The sequence below is a fragment of the Salmo salar genome, chromosome 26 (assembly GCF_965601325.2).
Source record: "Salmo salar chromosome 26, fSalSal1, whole genome shotgun sequence".
Lineage (NCBI taxonomy): Eukaryota > Metazoa > Chordata > Actinopteri > Salmoniformes > Salmonidae > Salmo > Salmo salar.
This window is the reverse complement of record NC_138316.1, coordinates 6,576,336-6,594,217: the sequence shown is the minus strand read 5'-3', so window position 1 is coordinate 6,594,217 and position 17,882 is coordinate 6,576,336. Positions and strand designations below refer to the sequence as shown.

At 43.0% G+C, this 17,882-nt stretch overlaps 1 protein-coding gene across 1 annotated transcript in view; it reads left to right on the top strand.

Annotated features, from left to right (window-relative positions):
* The window catches only part of prmt3 (protein arginine methyltransferase 3), a 97,306-nt gene that overhangs the window by 18,715 nt on the left and 60,709 nt on the right, over positions 1–17,882 (top strand). Inside the window, 1 exon segment of the mRNA NM_001140336.1 lies at positions 4,241–4,340. Coding sequence (NP_001133808.1) covers positions 4,241–4,340 — 100 coding nt within the window.

The window sequence follows — 17,882 nt, the reverse complement described above, 5'->3', positions numbered from 1 at the left end:
TGGGAGAACCTTCCAGAAAGACAACCATCTCTGCAGCACTCCACCAATCAGGCCTTTATGATAGTGGCCAGACGGAAGACCACTTGGAGTTTGCCAAAAGACACTCAACGGAAGTTAAAGGCACATGACAGCCCAAAAGGCACCTAAAGGACTCTTAGACCATGAGAAACAGGATTCTCTGGTCAGATGAAACCAAGATTCAACTTTTTTGCCTGAATGCCAAGCATCACGTCTGGAGGAAACCTGGCACCATACCTACGGTGAAGCATGGTGGTGGCAGCATCATGCTGTGGGGATGATTTTCAGTAGCAGGGACTTGGAGACTAGTCAGGATCGAGGGAAAGATGAATGGAGCAAAGTACAGAGAGATCCTTGATGAAAACCAGCTTCAGAGCGCTCAGGACCTCAGATTGGGACTAAGGTTCACCTTCCAACAGGACAATGACCCTAAGCACACAGCAAAGACAACGCAGGAGTGGCTTCGGGGCAAGTCTATGAATGCCCTTGAGTGGCCCAGCCAGAGCCCGGACTAGAATCCGATCGAACATCTCTGGAGAGACCTGAAAATAGCTGTGCAGCGACTCTCCCCATCTAACCTGACAGAGCTTGAGAAGATTTGCAGAGAAGAATGGGTGAAACTCCCCAAATACAGGTGTGCCAAGCTTGTAGCATCATACCAAAGAAGAATTGAGGCTGTAATTGCTGCCAAAGGTGCTTCAACAAAGTATTGAGTAAAGTGTCTGAAATACTTATGTAACTGTGATATTTTATTTTTTATAAATTATCAAAAATGTATAAACCTGTTTTTGCTTTGTCATTATGGGGTATTGTGTGTGTGTGTGTGTGTGTGTGTGTGTGTGTGTGTGTGTAGATTGATGAGGGAAAACATGTATTTAATCAATTTTAGAATAAGGCTGTAACATAACAAAATTTGGAAAAAGTCAATGGGTCTGAATACTTTCCAAATGCACTGTATTTAGCAGATTGTGTTGCGCGAAAAAAAATCTAAACTTGTTTCTCACAAGTGTAGCAGTTTCTGAACTCTGCTAACAACGTTTCCACTGTGAAAATGAGAACGGTAAAATACTGTTATTAATACATGGATTAACATAAATGAATGGAACCAAATGACCGAGATAAACAGTAAATTGCATGTTTTACAAATGGTAGGCTACCACATGGGTTTTCATAGGCTACTATTCTACTTTGCGGGGATAGGAGGGCGGCAATTTTTGTTGTCTCGCCTATGACAGCATATCTGCCAGGACCGGGCCTGATCAGTGTTGATTAGTCTATAAAATAAGAAAAGATTCTGTATGAAATTGTACCATGCCATGTTGGAGAGGATTGGCGCATTGTCCATTTGACAGTTAGTTCATTATAGGCTTCAGAGCCAGAACAACCTTGTCGACTGCTGTTGAATAATTAATGAATAGTCAGACACATCCAACCTTTTTAAAAGATAGATTTATTTATTTACTGGCAAGCAATCAAAACGAGCCACCCATCAACTCCACACATCAACAAAACAAATATTACTGCTGTGCCATGGCCTATAGTATTCTATACCCCTACGCGATTAGCTGCTCGAGCTTCAAAAGAAAGTTGAAAAGAGGAGATGTAGAAAGTTTAATAAACAAAATTTGCAAACATTCCTGCTATTAGGTAAAGTTTATCTACATGAAAATAAAGTTAATAAAATACTAGAATGAATTTAACCCTATTTAAACAATTATTTTCATGACAGTCTCCGTCCATAACTGTCAGTTACATGGTTATTCAATTACTGTTACAGCCCTATGACCGATATGCTATTTTGGGTCCGATTCCAATTTTTTTTTTTGTGGGGGGGGGGGGGGTCAAAACTTACAGATACCGATATGTATGCCGATATACTGTTTTACAGTGGGAAAATTGAAAAGTTACATTTTTCGACACTGAATTCTCATAAATTGCCATCCAAAATAACAAATATCCAATAACTATGTTTCTTCCAATGTTGATTTCATACATTGTGACAATAATGACACATCATGATGATGGTTCAGATAAGCATTAGATTCCCTTTCTCCATCCTATTTATTGAATATCGGTTATCGGCCGATAGCGATATAGCTTTAAAAGGCCAAAATTGACCGATTTCTTTATTTTCTTTCTTTATTTCTTTATTATTATTTTTTTTAATGTGTGTGAACCAAAATATCGGTTGGGCTCTCATTATAATTGTTGCTGTTTGCCAGACAGGAATCTCTCTCGCTCGCTCATATGTTTAAATTAGAAAACAGGACGAGTTAAGTTACCACATTCATTGCCTTTGAAAAATGGGAGATTCTTGATTGATTACAACTCATAATTACTGCAATGGATTATTTTATTATACAGATAATCCTACTGAATTGTCTGATTAGTCGAGTGTTGCATTGAGAGCTAGACTGTTGTTGTGTAATTCTTCAACCAGCTGCACTGAAAGCCATGCTCACGGATAGGAATAATTTAGGGACTGCACCCCGATGGAGATTTGAACACTGAACCATATTGGGTTTTTAAAGGAATGTTCCACTCAAAATACAATCGAACTGTGCTGTTGGCTGGTCTAGTTGTAGTGCTGTCCTAGTTGTAGTGATGCCGCCCCCAGACCACATTTGTCCCTGGCTGCAGCGATTCCCAGCCCCCGTTCCTCCACTCACATTCTCTGCTTTATCCCTCTCATTGATCTCCCCATCTACATTACTAGCCTAAATGTGTCAATAAAACGTTAAAATATCTTAATACTCAGTGGCCTGTCTGTAGGAGCGAACCATTTTTGTGAACAGGGTGGTGTACCTAATAAACTGACCAATGAGTGTCTGTAACATTAGATTTTTTTTGCTGTAGGACATTGGGGGAATCAACTACGTTTTATTTACAAGGAGCACGTGTGCACCTAATTTGAAAAATGTAGGCTCACACAAAGAAATTTAGAAGCACAATTAAAAATATGAGGTAATTAAGCTAGAATCATTGGGCTCACTGTAGTGCCCTGTACCCCCGGGGGAGTTGTGGCATAATCCTGCTACTCCAATACAGATGGATTTAAGGTGATGAAACGTGTGTATTTAACCCACGGGGGGGATTAACACTACAAGCAACCAGAAGAATGGCACTCTCTATGTCCGTCTCTCTCTTTCTCTAACATGTACATACACACACACTCTTGCTCTCTTTCTTTTAGTCATATCTCTTTCTACCTCTCAACGCCCCCCCCCCCCCTTGACATTGTCCTCTAAATTACCCCAATAATGAGATTACAGTGTTTCCCTCTCCTGAAAGGAGGGAGAAGAAGGGAGGTAGAGAGGGGGGATAGAGAGAACGTTAGAGAGTGATTCTGGGAGGATGTGATAGCGAGCGAGAGAGGGAGCGGAAGATAAGGATCAGCGCTGCATAAATGCACTCTTGGGCCGTGAGTAATTGTTCTGTCCCCAGTAACATTAGCTGTCATGATAATGGAATATGCACAGAGATTGATACCCTGGGTTGCCGGTCAGAAAAGGAAGAATCATTTAAACAGGGTGCACTCTCGTAGTCACCACATCAGTATGGACTCGCATGTATTGTGTATACACACACCTCATCTGTACACACGTGCTCTGGATGCGCACACACACACACACACAGGTCAGGTTGGGTTTTCATTTCACAAACCTCTGTGTGAAAGGGCCATAGGGGAGGAACAATTATGTCCTACTTACCCAAAATAGCTTGGCTTTTGACCAATGTTAGAGTAGTAGGTTGGGTATATGTCGGAACAAATTCACTGTTTGTTGTGCCTTAACTACAGGGACTTTATTTTTATAGAATTGTGAAAGATAGCCCACTTAATAAGAATAGCTCATCCTTTAAAGTCCTAACAACAAAAGCTGTGTGTTGTTGGGAGACCATAGTACAGCTATTGATTTGTTACCATGATTACAACTATTATTTTCTGGAGTTGAATGCAAGTGTAAAAGTACAACTCATGTTGAGTAGAACACTGTGCCTGATCCATGGTTTTGGCCTATTTGCTGAAAGCATCACTCCAACACTTCGTTATTTTTTTATATTTAATTTGTTCTTTTTGGATTTAAGATTCTTAATGTACTGTTTAATTTATCTCTGGCTGTAATTTTGGACTCTCATATTGTCTCGCTATCAAAATAACTATGGCATATTTTGAACAGGAAAGATAACACATTTTTTTCTTTACCGTCTCGTTTCCTCTCAGGTCGAACCAGCTGCAGGACAGGGTCACTCTGATAAAGGGCAGGATAGAGGAGGTCAAACTGCCCGTTGAGAAGGTGGACATCATCATCTCAGAATGGATGGTCAGTTCACTGTTCATGCTCATTATTTTAATTTATTTTAATTACAGGTTGTGGTTTTAAAAAAAAAGTGATGGACATTCCAAAGGTAATGTTATCTTTTTCGGAAGATTTCCTGAATCAGCTTGAATTGAAATGGAAATGCCGCAAACCCTGACAAATTATATTGTTATTGTAACTGCTCTGAACAATATCTCAACATACAGTATGGAAACCTCCCCTACAGTAGTAACAGCAGTGACTATTTTAAACATGGCATGTATAGAATTACCCCCGGCCATGTCCCCTCCTAAATAGTTAACCAGGGAAGCAGAGTTATTTGGAGTCGCTCTGAGCACTGATGCCCATTCATCAGCCAGGTCCTCGCCGGCGAAACGGACGCAGGGGTTGAAAGTTGAACACTCCGCTGGTCATCCTTAATAATTAATTCATGAGCAGGCCGTATCTGTCCCCCCTCACGTCCCGCCCCAACTTTCCCCGAACCACCGGGGTCAGACGGAGCATTGCGGTTCGCTCGGGCATGGAATCTCACGCCGTTACCAGGGGAAATAGAAATTCACAGTGTGACGCGAATCTCTAATGACACCGGCTCACCGAACGCTAATAAATCTGAGAATCCTCCTGTCACTTCTCATCACCGCAGCGACTGTGGACATTTCTCATAGAGTGCATGGCCCAAAACGCTGCCCTAGGATCTGCCTGTGTGAAGTGGAGAAATGACAGGAAATGACAGCCCTTGCAGAGTCGTAAATTCATTGAGTCTGCGTTAGACCTTATTGGCGGTAAGTTGAAGTAAGTCTGAGTCCCGACAGCAAGAGACTGATGTATCCCCATGTCTTACAGCGGTTTAGACCCAACAAGGTCTGTCTTCAAGTTGTCATCAATGGATTTTAATCAGAATACCAGTCCTTTATAGATGTGATCTGATGCAAGTATTTACCAACAGAGCGATAGAAATCACTTATTTTAATACCTCAAAGTTGATCGTGCCATCATGACTTTGATTGATCTATAGGCTATCAATATTACTAACTTAACAATTTATCATATTAGCCAATCACCAGTGTGTAGCACTGTACATCTGAACACATACCTGGGTGTGAGGCTTTACTTTGATGACCTTGTGTAGTTGCTTTACTCATAGACGAGAGTGATTTTGGCAGAACCAAGGGCTATGCTGATCCCCATGCCAAGGTGTCATGCTGTAATACATCACTAAACTGGCCCCTTATGCCCCCCAGCCCTGTCCAGCACACAGATGATACACACACACACACACACACACACACACACACACACACACACACACACACACACACACACCCGAAGAGCACAGTGGGGGACAGGAGGAGAGCAGTGCCAGCCAAGTACCCCGAGCCTCCTAATGCTTTCAACAGGGGACAGGGAATATGGGTCATACCTCTGCCAACCAGCCAAAGGGGTGCTATGGATACACAGGAGGGACATCACTAAAATTAGACACTTCTAGAGAACATGACTGCTTCTTTTCACTCTTGAAGTGATAGGAGAATATTAAAGGCACAGTTTAATTCAGTTTGATTTGGAGTACTTTTTTTAAAACAAATATTAGACATGCCATGAGAGAAATATATTTTATCTCTGAGATAATCACAACATTTGGTCAACAAAGGCAAAGAAAGCCTCGTTTATGTTCAGAGAACATTTGTCGTAGGCTACTTCTCGTAGTGTGTGATTTGAAAATATTGGCTCTAGGTGAAGCCTACTCAGTAATACATACACTACGAGTTAACTGGGTGATGTAAAGTGATCCATCCAGTAAGGTCTCTCTACTTCGAGGGAGAAGCGACAAGTTCCATCAGAAAATGTCCCAACTTCTGGCCGTCTCCCACTTTCAGACTAGACGATAGGGGATCACTTGGGCTGGTGATTAATGGGGGTGGGGTGGAGGGGGGGGTTCATTTTGTGAAACAAGTCGCCTGTCTACCTAGCCAGGGTGTTGTTTGAGAGATGGACTTTAGCCGTGCCACTGTTGTTTCATAACTCAAAGCATTGATCTGTTCCTCTCTTTCTTCTCTCTCTCACAGAGGTTGTGTCCCAAATGGCACTCCATTTCATATATAGTGCACTACTTTTGACCAGGGGCCACGGGGCTTTGATCAGAAGTAGTGTGCTATGTAGGGCACAAGGTTCCATTTGGGATGAAGCCAGAGATAAGAGACTTCTGACTGGGGGGAGGAGGGGGTGAATTACTGAGAAGCTAAATAAAGATGGTTACCTAGAGATCAATCAGGTCTGATGGGTCTAGGTGACTGTTTTCTGATGGGAGGAGGGGAGAGGACTCATGAGTGAAGTTTGCTTTAGAATCAGTTTTGTGGCCTTGATACCTCTGGCTTTAGGTGTAGTGAAATGGTGCTGGAGAGAAACTTTCGGGGCTGAAGTTTTTATATTGAAATCTACATCTAGGTCTCTTCAATGTGAGTGCGAAGCTTAATTCCATTGGTTGGCCTAGGTCACTGGGAAGTGAGTAGCAAATGACGGTGAATAGAAAATGAAGCAGGGCAAGCTTGACTTGGAAAGAAGGCTTTCAGAAAATGACATTTTTCTCAGGGAGGCGGTAGGTAATTGAATTGAGGAAAACACACTTTTCATATCTTATCACGCAAAAGGAAGACATGAAGGACTTTGGCTTAACGTTTGTGGTCTGTAGATTTGACAGTATTTTTTTTATCCTATTTTACGAGGATTTGTTTTGACGGTGGGCAAAGTTTTCCTAGACGTCCACTTTGGAGGGCACCAGAGTTTGTTTGAGGAGAGTTCAACACGTGGGTGCACACACACACGCACACACACACACACACACACACACTGACTGTGTACGGTAGATCTGTGGAGCCAAATTAATGGCAGCCTCCTCTCTAGCCTCATTATCAGTAATAGGAGTCTCACCTGCCCAAGTAGAGGACAGCAGTAATCAGTCATACTGTCGCCCAGTTGGACTGACTGTCACTCACCCACACATGCATAGGCACATACACACATGGTGACACATACACACTCACAGAGACAGACACTTGTAAACACAAACATACGCACATTCACACACATGCTGTACATTATTTTGAATTGACCTTAACCAACTTCAGGTTTTCAAATCAAGCTTTATTTATACAAAACATTTCAGACATGGAATGCAACACAATGTGCTTCACAGGAAAAACAAATAAAAACACAGTGAGGGGAAAAACACAGTGAGGGGAAAAAAGTATTTGATCCCCTGCTGATTTTGTACATTTGCCCACTGACAAAGAAATGATCAGTCTATAATTTTAATGGTAGGTTTATTTGAACAGTGAGAGATAGAATAACAACAAAAAAATCCAGAAACATGCATGTCAAAAATGTTACAAAATGATTTGCATTTTAATGAGGGAAATAAGTATTTGACCCCCTCGCAATCAGAAAGATTTGTAGCTCCCAGGTGTCTTTTATACAGGTAACGAGCTGAGTTTAGGAGCACACTCTTAAAGGGAGTGCTCCTAATCTCAGTTTGTTACCTGTATAAAAGACACCTGTCCACAGAAGCAATCAAAGTTGTTGGAACTTGATGTGCACCAGATTCATTCATGTAGAAATTAACTGACCAAATTTTGTTTGGTGAAAGAGCTTGTTTTTTTGGGGCAGAACTCATTAGAATAATACCCAGCCTGCTTTGCAATGGTACATTTACATTTTTGTAATTTAGCAGACACTTATCAAGAGCGACTTCAGTCAGTCCGTTCAACTAAGGTAGATAAACAACCACATGTAAAACATTTATGTAACCGTTACTGAGAATGCTGTTGTAGTTTAACTGGTCTGTTGGTTAGTTCACTGTACCTTAAGCCCTGCTGGTTTAGGAGCTGGCTGAGAAGCTCATGGATGAGTAAGAAGCATATGGGAGAATAAAGCTCCCTACTGAAATATTCACTATATGCCATTATTAATTGGAAATAAAACTTTCAAATGTAAAGAAGTGCTTTTTTAGTAGTTAGGATGAATGTAACTTAAAGAGCGAGAACTGACACAATTGATTAATTTGGGAGGTACTTGTTCTAATTGAGTTGAAACATATATATTTTTTATTTATCCTTCATTTTGACATGGAATACATTTTGAGACCTAGGTCTCTTTTCCAAATGCACCCTGTATAATAAAATATAAAACACATTAAACACAAAATATATTCTGAACAAAAATATAAATGCAACATGCAACAATTTCACATCCATGGGGCACATCCATGGGTTGGCCTGTGAGGGGATAGGCCCACCCACTGGGGAGCCAGGCTCAGCCAATCAGAATAACTTTTTTCCCCATAAAAGGCCGTTATATACAGTGCTTTCGGAAAGTATTCAGACCCCTTGACTTTTTCCACATTTTGTTACGTTACAGCCTTATTCTAAAATGGATTACATTGGTCACTCTGATTACAGAGAAACTACAGAGTTTCTCTGTGGAGATGGGAGAACCTTCCAGAAGGACAACCATCTCTGCAGCACTCCACAAATCAGACCTTTATTGTAGAAATGGCAGACGAAAGTCACTCCTCAGTAAAAGGCACATGACATCCCTCTTGGAGTTGGCCAAAAGTTACCTAAAGGACAGACCATGAAAAACAAGATTCTCTGGTCTGACTAAACCAAGATTGAACTCTTTGGCCTGAACGCCAAGCGTCACGTCTGGAGGAAACCTGGCACCATACCTACAATGAAGCATGGTGGTGGCAGCGCCATGTCGTGGGGATGTTTTTCAGTGGCAGGGACTTGGAGACTAGTTGGGATTTAGGGAAAGATAAACAGAGTAAAGTACAGAGAGATCCTTGATGAAAACCTGCTCCAGAGTGCTCAGGACCTCAGACTGGGAGCGAAGGTTCACCTTCCAACAGGACAACAACCCTAAGCACACAGCCAAGACAACGCAGTAGTGGCTCTTGGACAAGTCTCAATGTCCTTGAGTGGCCCAGCCAGAGCCCGGACTTGAACCCGATCGAACATCTCTGGAGAGACCTGAAAATAGCTGTGCATCGACGCTCCCCATCCTACCTGACAGAGCTTCAAAGGATCTGCAGAGAGGAAGTGGAGAAACTCCCCTAAATACAGGTGAGCCAAGCTTGTACTGTCATACCCAGGAAGACTCAAGGCTATAATCACTGCCAAAGGTGCTTCAACAAAGTACTGAGTAAAGGGTCTGAATACTTATGTAAATTGCAAGTATGACCGCAGAAGTTAATCACGCAGTTTACCAAATTATGAGAGATTTTACTTCTGGTTTAACAGAGATTACACAACGATAAACTTTCAAAATGTTTTGCAATGGAAAATGAGCATTTCTCCTTAGACAAATACAGGTAGTTCCCCCCCCCTATTTCAAATGAGCACATCGACCTTGTCCAGTGTTTTTAAGGTATCATGAAATCATTAGATTATCAGGTGCTTTGTAGTCCAATGGTCAACCCACTTTCTAAAAACTGGGACTTCATTGAAGGTTGTGGGTCTTCCAGCAGGACAACGACCCCACACACACATCAAAAACCACCCATGAATGGTTGACTGATCTGGAGTGGCCAGCAAGGAGTCCAGATCTGAATCACATCCAAAACCTATGGCAAGATCTGAAAACAACAGTTGGTGGAGGCCTCCCCTCAAATATTGAAGAATTAGAGCAGTTTCCTGCTGAAAAGTGGGCCAAATTGTCAGTAGAAAGGTGCAGCAAGCTCATTGATTGCAACAAATCAAGCTTTGTACAGTATGTCAGGGGCGTAGGCAATACGTTATTATTTAAAAATTATTACTCTACACCCCTACCGAGGCCCACCCACCAAAACATTTCTGGCTACGCCCCCGGTATACATTATACTGAAATGAACAACCACAGAAAAGCACTAAAGCTTATTTCTCTCAAATTGTGTGTACAAATTAGTTATTGAGCATTTCTCCTTTACCAAGATAATCCATCCACCTGACAGGTGTGGCATATCAAAAAGCTGACTAAACAGCATGATCATTACACAGGTGCACCTTGTGCTGGGGACAATTAAAGGCCACTCTAGAATGTGCCGTTTTGTCACACAACACAATGCCACAAATGTCTCTTGTTTTGAGGGAGCGTGCAATTTTCAAGCTGACTGCAGGAATGTCCAATAGAGCTGTTGCCAAAGAATTTAATGTTAATTTCTCTACCATAAGCCGCCTCCAACGTTGTTTTTAGAGAATTTGGCAGTACATCCAACCGACCTCACAACCACAGACCACGTGTAACCATGCCAGCCTCCACATTCGGCTTATTCACCTGTGGGATGGTCTGTGCTTAGACACCCAGTCAGCTGATGAAACTGTGAGTTTGCACAACCAAAGAATTTCTGCACAAACTGTCAGAAACCGTCTCGGGGAAGCTCATCTGTGTGCTCGTCGTCCTCTTGACCTGACTGCAGTTTGGTGTCGTAACCGACTTTAGTGGGAAAATGCTCACCTTCAATGGCCACTGGCATACTGGAGAAGTGTGCTCTTCACCGATGAATCCCGGCGAGATCCTGATGGCCAATGTTGTTCCATTCATCCACCGACATCACCTCATGTTTCAGCATGATAATGCACGGCCCCATGTTGCAAGGATCTGTACACAATTCCTGGAAGCTGAAAATGTTCTGCATACTCACCAGACATGTCACGCATTGAGCATGTTAGGCATGCTCTGGATTGACGTGTACGACATCGTGTTCCAGTTCCTGCCAATATCCAGCAACTTTGCACAGCCATTGACGAGTGGGACAACATTCCACAGGCCACAATCAACAGCCTGATCAGCTCTATGCGATGGAGATGTGTTGCGCTGCATGAGGCAAATAGTGATCACACCAGATACTTACTGGTTTTCTAATCCACACCTATTTGTTTTTAAGTATCTGTGCCCAACATAGATTCGGGTCTAATTAATTTATTTCAAATGACTGATTTCCTTATTTGAACGGTAAACCAGTAAAATGTTTGAAATTGTTGCATGTTTTGTTTATATATTTGTTCAGTGTAGTTAAGATAAGAGATGTGAGTATTCCCCTCACACACCCCCGGTGCAGTGACGTGGAGATGGATCCTGTGTTTTGCTAATAAACAGTGTGTGTGTATATGAGAAGGGCGTAGCGGGGTCGGATTGTGAGTCACGCTGTCAGTCTTGAAGGGATTGTCCCAACGCATTATGGGAGAAAAAAGAAGGCGTAACTCTCCTTCCGTACGTTTCTCTTCCTCTCCGACTCTTCCCTCTCCTTCAGGTGAGGCAGTGTCCCGTGAAATTGGGCTCTAAATTACGAGGTCGGGATACGTTGCGAGAGCGTTTTAACAACGACCTGGTTCTGAGAAAAGGACAGACCAGGACTAATACAGTTAGCCAGTCAGTAGATATGGACTTTGGTTCTGGAGTGGAAAATAACGTGTTACTGTTGGGCAGGGGGGACCAATGTAGACCCTAACGCTACTTTGAATTCGGAGGCAATCATTATCTTTTCAGTTCATCCATGGGCCATGAGATGGTGGCGATTGTAGTTTGTCACCCCCTTATCTTCTCTCCTCTTTCTGCTGAAAGGTTGTCTTCATTTGAATAATCATCTGTGAATTATTATGCAGCGGGCCGAAGCCATCTCGCTTGCTCTCTCTCTCACTTTCTCTGCGCCTCTACTACACCTCTCCTCATCTTCCTTCTTTCCTTCTCTCAAAGAGGTTCTGGCCCTAGCCCCTTTCCTGAGCTCCTACCCTTTGGTATGCCCAGATCTGAAAGGACTGGATTGGTGTAAGCAATATGGGGATTGCGCCACTTTGCCCTCCCTGAGGCCATATTGCTTTCATCTATCCACCTCTTTACTGTTTGAAGATCTGGATGAAAGCATTATGGCCTTTTGGAGGGCAAGGGTGAGTTACACCCATATTATTTACAGCAAAGGGCAACAGTAAAGGATCTAGGGGTTGAGTTGGAACCGAGCCAAAAGAGGAGGAGTTAGGCCTATAGGAAGGGTTGCAGGCTGGCTGGGTAAAAAAGCCATTTGTCAGCAGTGCACACCAGTAAGGATGAAGCCAACAAGATGTAATAATGGAATAATACCCGGGCTAATGTGCTATGTAGTGGAGCTGAACACAGGGCCACGCCAGGGTCAGACCTTCCCCTTGACACGGGACTTCTGAATAGCAGGGAACGTGGCGAGTGCTCCACGACGAGTGTGGGAAGGAAAGAGGGTCATACAATTACAATTAGTAACCCCCTCCCACTCTTAAATAAATATGTTGATTTCTTATACTTTTGGTTGGTTATTTTCTGCCTTGAAATATTTTGTCGAGGGTTGCCATGGTGCTGTAATGGCAGCATAGTATGAGAGCTCCTGTACATATTGTACATATTTATTTGACTTAAGTGTTTCTTAAATTATTATTAGGTGTGCATGCAAAGTAATGCACTACTCTAGATTTCTTACATACTCTTATTATCTGATTGAAATTGTTGCATCTTTCGTTTATCATGTAGTTCAGATAAGAGATGTGCTGGTATCAGTAGTATTCCCCTCACACACCCCCAGTGCAGTGACATGGATAGATGGCAGCATTCACGCAAAACTGAAAGTGTGAACCACTGCATTTAAGTAGGTAACTGGTAATATGGTTGAATACAAACTGTAGTTATTCCATCCGTAAGGCAATCAAACAGGCAAAATGTCAGTATAGAGACAAAGTGGAGTCGCAATTCATCGGCTCAGACACAATACATATGTGGGAGGGACTACAGACAATCACGGATTACAAAGGGAAAAACAGCCACGTCGTGGACACTGACGTCTTGCTCCCAGACAAGCTAAATACCTTCTTCGCCCACTTTGAGAATAACACAGTGCCACCATCGCGGCCCGCTCCCAAGGACTGTGGGCTGTTGTTCTCTGTGGCCGACGTGAGTAATACATTTAAGCAATGTGCAAGATGGCGCCGACAGATAGGGCAGCTCTGCTTTTAGCTCCTTTGTGTGTTATATATATATATATATTTATATTTATATTTATATATATTTATATATTTATATTTATATATATATATTTATATATATATTTATATATATTTATATATATATATATATATATATATATATATATATTTTTTTTTTACCCCTTTTTTCTCCCCAATTTCGTAGTATCTGGGCTAGACGAGCTCAGGAAGAGACGAGCTCAGAGAGACATTAAGGATAGTAGTTACGTCTTGTCTCATCGCTGCCACTCCTGTACGGACTCGGGAGAGGCGAAGGTCGAGAGCCATGCATCCTTCGAAACACAACCCAACCAAGCCGTACTGCTTCTTGACACAATGCCCATCCAACCCGGAAGCCAGCCGCACCAATATGTTGGAGGAAACATCGTACACCTGGCGACCTGGTCAGCGTGCACTGCGCCCGGCCCGCCACAGGAGTCGCTAGTGCGCAATGAGACAAGGATATCCCTACCGGCCAAACCCTCCCTAACCCAGACGACGCTGGGCCAGTTGTGCGCCGCCCCTTGGGCCTCTTGGTCGCGGCCGGCTGCGACTGAGCATGGACTCGAACCCAGACTCTCTGGTGGCACAGCTAGCACTGTGATGCAGTGCCTTAGACCACTGCGCCACCCGGGAGGCCTAGGTGTTATTTCTTACATTATTAGCCCAGGAAATGTTTTGTTATATACAGCCGGAAATAATTTTGGGATATCAGAACGGCGGTAACTCACCGGCAATACGACTTTCACGAATTGGATCCTTCGTTCGTACCACCCAGAGCAATTTAACTGATTTCAGAGGTTGATCCAAAATACCGCCGGCGGAGAAGTATTCGGAGTGAACTTTTAGTCCGACTCAGGAGGCATGCACACCATCCACTGCTTCCAAGTATATTACTTGCTAATGTTCAGTCTCTGGATAATAAGGTAGACGAGCTCAGGAAGAGAATCTCCTTCCAGAGAGACATTAAGGATTGTAATAGCCATGTTTCCGTGAAACAGAGTATTTCTCGGGATATACTGTCTTTGTTCCTACATCCAGCTGCGTTCTCAGTATATAGCGCATACAGGAATAAAGAACTCTTTGGGAAGAAGTAAGGCGGGGGTGTATGTTTCATGATTAAAACACTGATGGTGTGATTGTGATAACATACAGGAATTCAAGTCCTTTTGTTCACCCGACCTAGAATACCTCTCAATCAAATGCCGACCATATTACACCCCAAGAGAATTCTCTTCGGTTATGGTCACAGCTGTGTATATTCCCCCTCAAGCCGATACCACGACGGTCCTCAAAGAACTTCACTGGACTTTATGCAAACTGGAAACCACATATCCTGAGGCTGCATTTATTGTAGCTAGGGATTTTAACAAAGAAAATTTGAGGAAAACACTACCGAAGTTCTACAAACTCATTGACTGTTGCACTCTCTCTGAGAACATTAGACCACTGCTACTCAGCTTTTCGAAATGCCTACAAGGCCCTCCCCCGCTCTCCCTTATAGGCAGAAACTCAAACAGGAAGTACCCGTGCTAAGGATTATTCAACACTGGTCTGTGCAATCGGAATCCACACTTCAAGATTGTTTTGATCACGGGGTCTGAGATATGTTCCGGGTAGCCTCTAATATTGACGAATGCATGGATATGGTGACTGACTTTATCAGAAAGTGTGTAGGAGATGTTGTACCCACTGTGACTATTAAAACCTACCCTAACCAGCCACTGTGGATAGATGCCAGCATTCACGCAAAACTGAAAGTGGAACCACTGCATTTAACCATGGCAAGGTGACTGGGAATATGGCCGAATACAAACACTGTAGTTATTCCCTCCGTAAGGCATTCAAACAGGCAAAACGTCAGTATAGAGAGAAAGTGGAGTCGATATTCAACGGCTCTGACACGGGACGTATGTGGCAGGGTCTACAGACAATCACAGACTACAAAGGGATAACCAGCCACGTCGCGGATACCGACGTCTTGCTTCCGGAAAAGCTAAACACCTTCTTTGCCCGCTTTGAGGATAACACAGTGCCACCGACGCGGCCCGCTACCATGGACTGTGGGCTCTCCTCCGTGGACGGCGTGAGTAACACATTTTAAGCATGTTAACCCTCGCAAGGCTGCCTGCCCAGACAGCATCCCTAGCCGCATTATCAGAGCTGGCTGGAGTGTTTACGGACATATTCAATCTCTCCCTATCCCAGTCTGCTGTCCCCACTTGCTTCAAGATGTCCACCATTGTTCCTGTACCCAAGAAAGCAAAGGTAACTGAACTAAATTACTATCGCCCCGTAGCACTCACTTCTGTCATCATGAAGTGCTTTGAGAGACTACCTTACCTGACACCCTAGACCCACTTAAATTTGCTTACCACCCAAATAGATCCACAGACGATGCAATCACCATCGCACTGCACACTGCCCTATCCCATCTGGACAAGAGGAATACTTATTTAAGAATGCTGTTCATTGACTATAGCTCAGCGTTCCTCACCATAGTGCTCTCCAAGCTCATCATTAAGCTTGAGGCCCTGGGTCTGAACCTCGCCCTGTGCAACTGGGTCCTGGACTTCCTGACGGGCTGCCCCCCAGGTGGTGAAGGTAGGAAACATCATCCACTTCGCTGATCCTCAACACAGGGGCCCTGCGCCTCCAACTCAATCATCAAGTTTGCAGACGACACAACAGTAGTAGGCCTGATTACCAACAATGACGAGACAACCTACAGAGAGGAGGTGAGGGCCCTGGGAGTGTGGTGCCAGGTAAATAACTTCTCACTCAATGTCGACAAAACAAAGGAGCTGATCATGGAAACAGCAGAGGAAGCACGCCCCTATCCACATCGATGGGACCGCAGTGGAGCAGGTGGAAAGCTTCAAGTTCCTCGGCGTACACATCACTAACGATCTGAAATGGTCCACCCACACAAACAGTGCGGTGAAGAAGGCTCAACAGCGCCTCTTCAACATCAGGAGGCTGAAGAAATTTGGCTTGTCACATAAAACCGTCACAAACTTTTACAAATGCACTATTGAGAGCATCCTGTCGGGCTGTATCAACACCTGGTATGGCAACTGCACCGCCCGCAACCGCAGGGCTCTCCAGAAGGTGGTGCGGTCTGCCCAATGCATCACCAGGGGAAAATTACCAGCCCTCCAGGACACCTACAGCACCCGATGTCACAGGAAGGCCAAAAAGATTATCAAAGACAACAACCACCTGAGCCACTGCCTGTTTATCCCGCTATCATCCAGAAGGCGAGGTCAGTACAGGTGAATCAAAGCTGGGATCGAGGGACATAAGCTGTTTTTCAATCTCAAGGCCATCAGACTGCTAAATAGCCATCACTAGCCGGCTACCACCCGGTTACTCAACCCTGCACCTTAGAGGCTGCTGCCCTATATTCATAGACATGGAATCACTGGCCACTTTAATTATGGTTAAATACTGCTTTACTCATCTCATATGTATGTATTCTATTCTATTCTATTCTGTATTTTAGTCAATGCCACTCTGAAATTGCTTGTCCTAATATTTATATTTCTTAATTCTGTTATTTTACTTTTCGATTTGTGTGTGTATTGTTGTGAATTGTTAGATACTATTGCATTTTGCTACACCCGCAATAACATCTGCTAAATATGTGTATATGAAAAATAAAATTTGATTTCACATGACTGACCAAAGTCTGTGGAATATAGACAAAATGTTACTCTGCCTAATTTACAAAAGGTATTCAACACTTAATCTCCATGTTACAAATCATTAAAATTCCTTGTATGAGGCTTATCTTTTCAGAACCGAGTACTGCATTTACAAATGTATGGATTGCTTCACATGTATAAACTAATCTGTCTCTGGCATGCCTTTTTAGTTTTTTGAGTTCCCTCTGCTCTGTTTATGGTATCTGATGCTTCTCTCTTTCGGTCCAGTGTATATACACTGAGTATACAGAGCATTAAGATTAAGCTCTTTCCATGGCATAGACTGACCAGGTGAAAGCTATGATACCTTATTGATGTACTTGTTAAATCCACTTCATTCAGTGTAGATGGAAGGGGAGGAGATATCAATATTAGGAAGGCGTTCCTAATGTTTGGTATACACAGTGTATGTTGGAGAAGATAAAGTCAGTGTGGTGTATTACCAATGAAAGTCAACTGGTGGTTTTAATAGAATCACACGACTGAAACCATTTATATTTCTCACTACTGTCAGTCTATTGCTTGTTATGTGTTGGCATGTGACTTCCAATCACTTCAATAATTTATTTTGAGAACTGTGACCCACATTACCATTCTGATAACAATATTTGAAAAATGGCTTGACAGAACTAACATGCATCAAAATCCTTGTGAACATTTTAGGATGTGGAACTGGTCTAAGTCTTAATGGGAATAACGGATCTTTTGTCGCTCTTACTGCAATCTCTATTACTTGGCATTCAGCTGATCAACTGCTCATCATGAAAACAAAAAAGCATCATTAGCTAATACAAAAAAGGAAGAACAGTTATTGTAGCTACTCT